A 3,181-nucleotide genomic window follows, 5' to 3' on the forward strand; every position below is an offset into this window, starting at 1 on the left:
TGTCTGTGATGGGATTTGAACACGCAACCTTTGGGTTGCTAGACGTTTGCGTTTTATGGCGTCCATTCTCCCCGACCAACCTCCCTCTTTTAGTTTTAGCATAAGTAACCTTCTGTCTTATGTAACTATAACAAAGTAACATATCATACTAATTTGAGTGTCACAGATTTACATGTACTATGTTACGTCTAATCTGAGGCCAGGCTGCAACTTTGGAGGCACAATATAAACATCATGGTAATATATGGATAGGCTCCTAAAGTTTCACCCTGGTCGATGAATTCCTTGGTGTCGCGTGAATGTTTAATATCATTGACCGAGATATCCATCTCACCCAATCCATGCAACAAAAAAAAAGTCTGAGGAGACGACGGTGTGACGTTTGAGCTAAACCGGAGCAGCACGGGGTTGGTTCTGTATAAATAGCCATCAAAAGTTTCCAAGCAACAACAGAAGCAAGTGCAGTATCCACGAGAAGAAAGAGTGAGGACCTGAGCTGTGAAATAGAAAGGGAGAAAATAATACCAAAGACACGGATAGTTGCCAAGAGAAATTAGCTGCAATTCGACGTGTTTCGCATTCTCTCAGTTCAAGCGCAAGATTTTGAGCACCATGGACAGCATCAGGGTTCGAGCACTCTTCTACCTGGGCGTCTGTCTGTCTGTCTTCAGTGTTGTTTGCCAGGGGCAGATGTCAGATGACAACAGATTCTCTTCACAAGAGGAACAATTTCCACTGGGATATGTCACCAGAGATTTGGTAAGTCACTTTACTAATTCACTTGGTTTTGTCCTTTTTGAGGATTTTAGGATAAAGCAGTTTGTTTCGATTCAAACCAATCCAGAAATTGTTCAAGTTTGATCTATTGATCTATTATTTACCATCAACTGATGTGTGACTATTCTTTGATAGAGATGGAGGATAGTCTACTTTTACCTTACTTATTCAAATTAGCTATGTAGGCTATATGTTATCTACATCAGTGGTTCTAAACTGGTTTTGCCTAATTACCCACATTGAACCAGGTTGTCTCAATCGTGGCCCAATATTCGCATAACGAAAAAGCATCTGCAAAATACAACCTGGAAAATTAAAATATATATATATATATATATTACATTGATATTACCTCTTTCATTGTCAATAATAAAATTTGGCCCATATTCTTGATGAAGAATGTTAGGAAACTCGCTGGTTTGAGACCACAAAATCAACCAAAATAGTGCTGCTCTATATTGACAATAATGTGATTGAAGAATTATTTTCAGGGAATACATTATTTAAAAAATTACGTTAATTATCATTTCTGCACACTTGAATTCTAGTCGTTTAACTTCAGACTGTAGTATTTTTTCAAGAAATAAAAAAAATAAAAAGTTGTTTTACTCAGACACCAATGACCCATTCAAAACTTCACTCGACCCAAATGTGGGTCATGACCCACCAGTTGAGAATCGCAGATCTACATGATACATTTGTGCCCATTCTTTCCCAATGTAAAGTAGCCGATTCTATCGTCCCAACTTCAAGCTAATGTCGAAAATTCGATGAAATGCAATATTTATTTAGTCTGATAATGAAGATGGTTCTAATAATCTTTATTGGGGACTTTTTTTCAGGCTAATGCGCTCGAGAGGCTTCTGGAAGGGGTACAGCAAGACGACAGGATAGGTCTATCAGTGGAGAAAAAAGCAAGTCTCATTCCAAGGGTAAGTAAATTAAGTCAAGAACCTTCGTTCTTTCACATCTATCTCATATCTCTCATTTCCAAAACGCAACAGGTTGTACAAGAGACATCTATTTGGAGAGCCAGCATAGCCTATGGTGCTGTGAGAAGTTGTCTGTTACATTGAAGATGCTTTGATTTGGGAACAGAAATGTGCAAGTAGGACCTAATGAATTTAGGGAATTTCTCTCTTCTCTCATATATACAGTGTGATGTTGGAGAGCGGTGCGCTATGAAGCACGGGCCGCGCATTGGAAGGCTTTGTGACTGTCTGCGAGGCACGGCGTGCAACACATTTTTCTTGCGTTGTTACTGACCCCGGTCACATACCTATACCCTCAGACGCACGTTTCCGAGACCCAGGCTTGTGATACTCCCATTCACGCATGCCATTACCAATGTAAATGTCAGTCTGCATGTATGACTGTGTTGAGTTAATTTGTCTTCTCGAAGTATAAGTAAATGTATTTCTTTGTTTATTAAAACGTCTTCTTTAAGCTCCACGCGTCCTCTTGCATTGTAGCCTTTTGATGACCCATTGAAAAAACAGTTCACTTACTATTTTCCTATTGCATTTGTAGCCCTACACCTACATTTGAATCAGTTTTGGTTAAACGCCAAATGGGTTGCTTATAATGACATTGACAATTGAAACATTGGATTAAGTTTCATCCATCACAAATACTGTCTAAAATGCTATTTTTTTGGGGCCTACATTTTTTTAGGTCGGAATTTTGAACACATTTTAGTTCATGGATAAAAGACCAAGGTGATAACTGCATGTTTGGAAGTAATTTTACATTGTTGCAATAGATCCTAGGCCTTAATCTTGCCCGAGAGATGCATTCACGGCTGTCTTGCTGCAGATGTCTTCGCTCCATAATGACTAGGCCTATGACTAATTGTGCTACCATCATAATACTTTACAATCAAATATGAATCAAGCTCTCAAGAATTGATTTGACCTGGATGGACAAGTGTTGATCTTTAATACCAGATGGATTTGGAGTCTGTCTCAGTCATTGGTTAATGGGCCAGTGTATATACAAACATTTATATGATGCACATTTCTATCACCAATAGTTTATATCAACTTGTCTGACCTTTTGGCTGAGATAATATGAAAATAATGTAATTATGCGTGAGATATGAAGATGACATATGGCCTTTTCAACTAGCAGATTTCAGATATTAAAGGCCAGGTGTCTCCAAAAATGTGATTCTCGTGTATTATATATATCTACTTCCACACTATAAGGTTGGAATAATACTGTGAAATTGTTAAAATTATGATCATGCCCTTTAAGTGTAAGAGCTGTTGGAAAAGACCAACTGAGATATCAGCCTGTTTTGGTGGGGTGGCGTTTTGGCCTGCCTGGTGACATCACCAGGTGGTAAATTAGTGGATAGACCAATAAGAAAGAGAGTTCCAAACCTCTCTACCAATAACAGCTA

At 38.5% G+C, this 3,181-nt stretch overlaps 1 protein-coding gene across 1 annotated transcript; it reads left to right on the top strand.

Annotated features, from left to right (window-relative positions):
• The first annotated feature begins 327 nt into the window (after nt 1–327).
• On the top strand, nt 328–2,229 carry LOC118399054 (cocaine- and amphetamine-regulated transcript protein-like). Its single transcript, XM_035794813.2, has 3 exons — nt 328–759; nt 1,620–1,709; nt 1,935–2,229. Exons 1-3 carry the CDS (start codon nt 613–615, stop codon nt 2,040–2,042), a joined length of 345 nt encoding a protein of 114 aa, XP_035650706.1. The 5' UTR covers nt 328–612; the 3' UTR covers nt 2,043–2,229.
• The last annotated feature ends 952 nt before the right edge of the window (nt 2,230–3,181 follow it).

This window comes from Oncorhynchus keta, chromosome 20 (assembly GCF_023373465.1).
Source record: "Oncorhynchus keta strain PuntledgeMale-10-30-2019 chromosome 20, Oket_V2, whole genome shotgun sequence".
Lineage (NCBI taxonomy): Eukaryota > Metazoa > Chordata > Actinopteri > Salmoniformes > Salmonidae > Oncorhynchus > Oncorhynchus keta.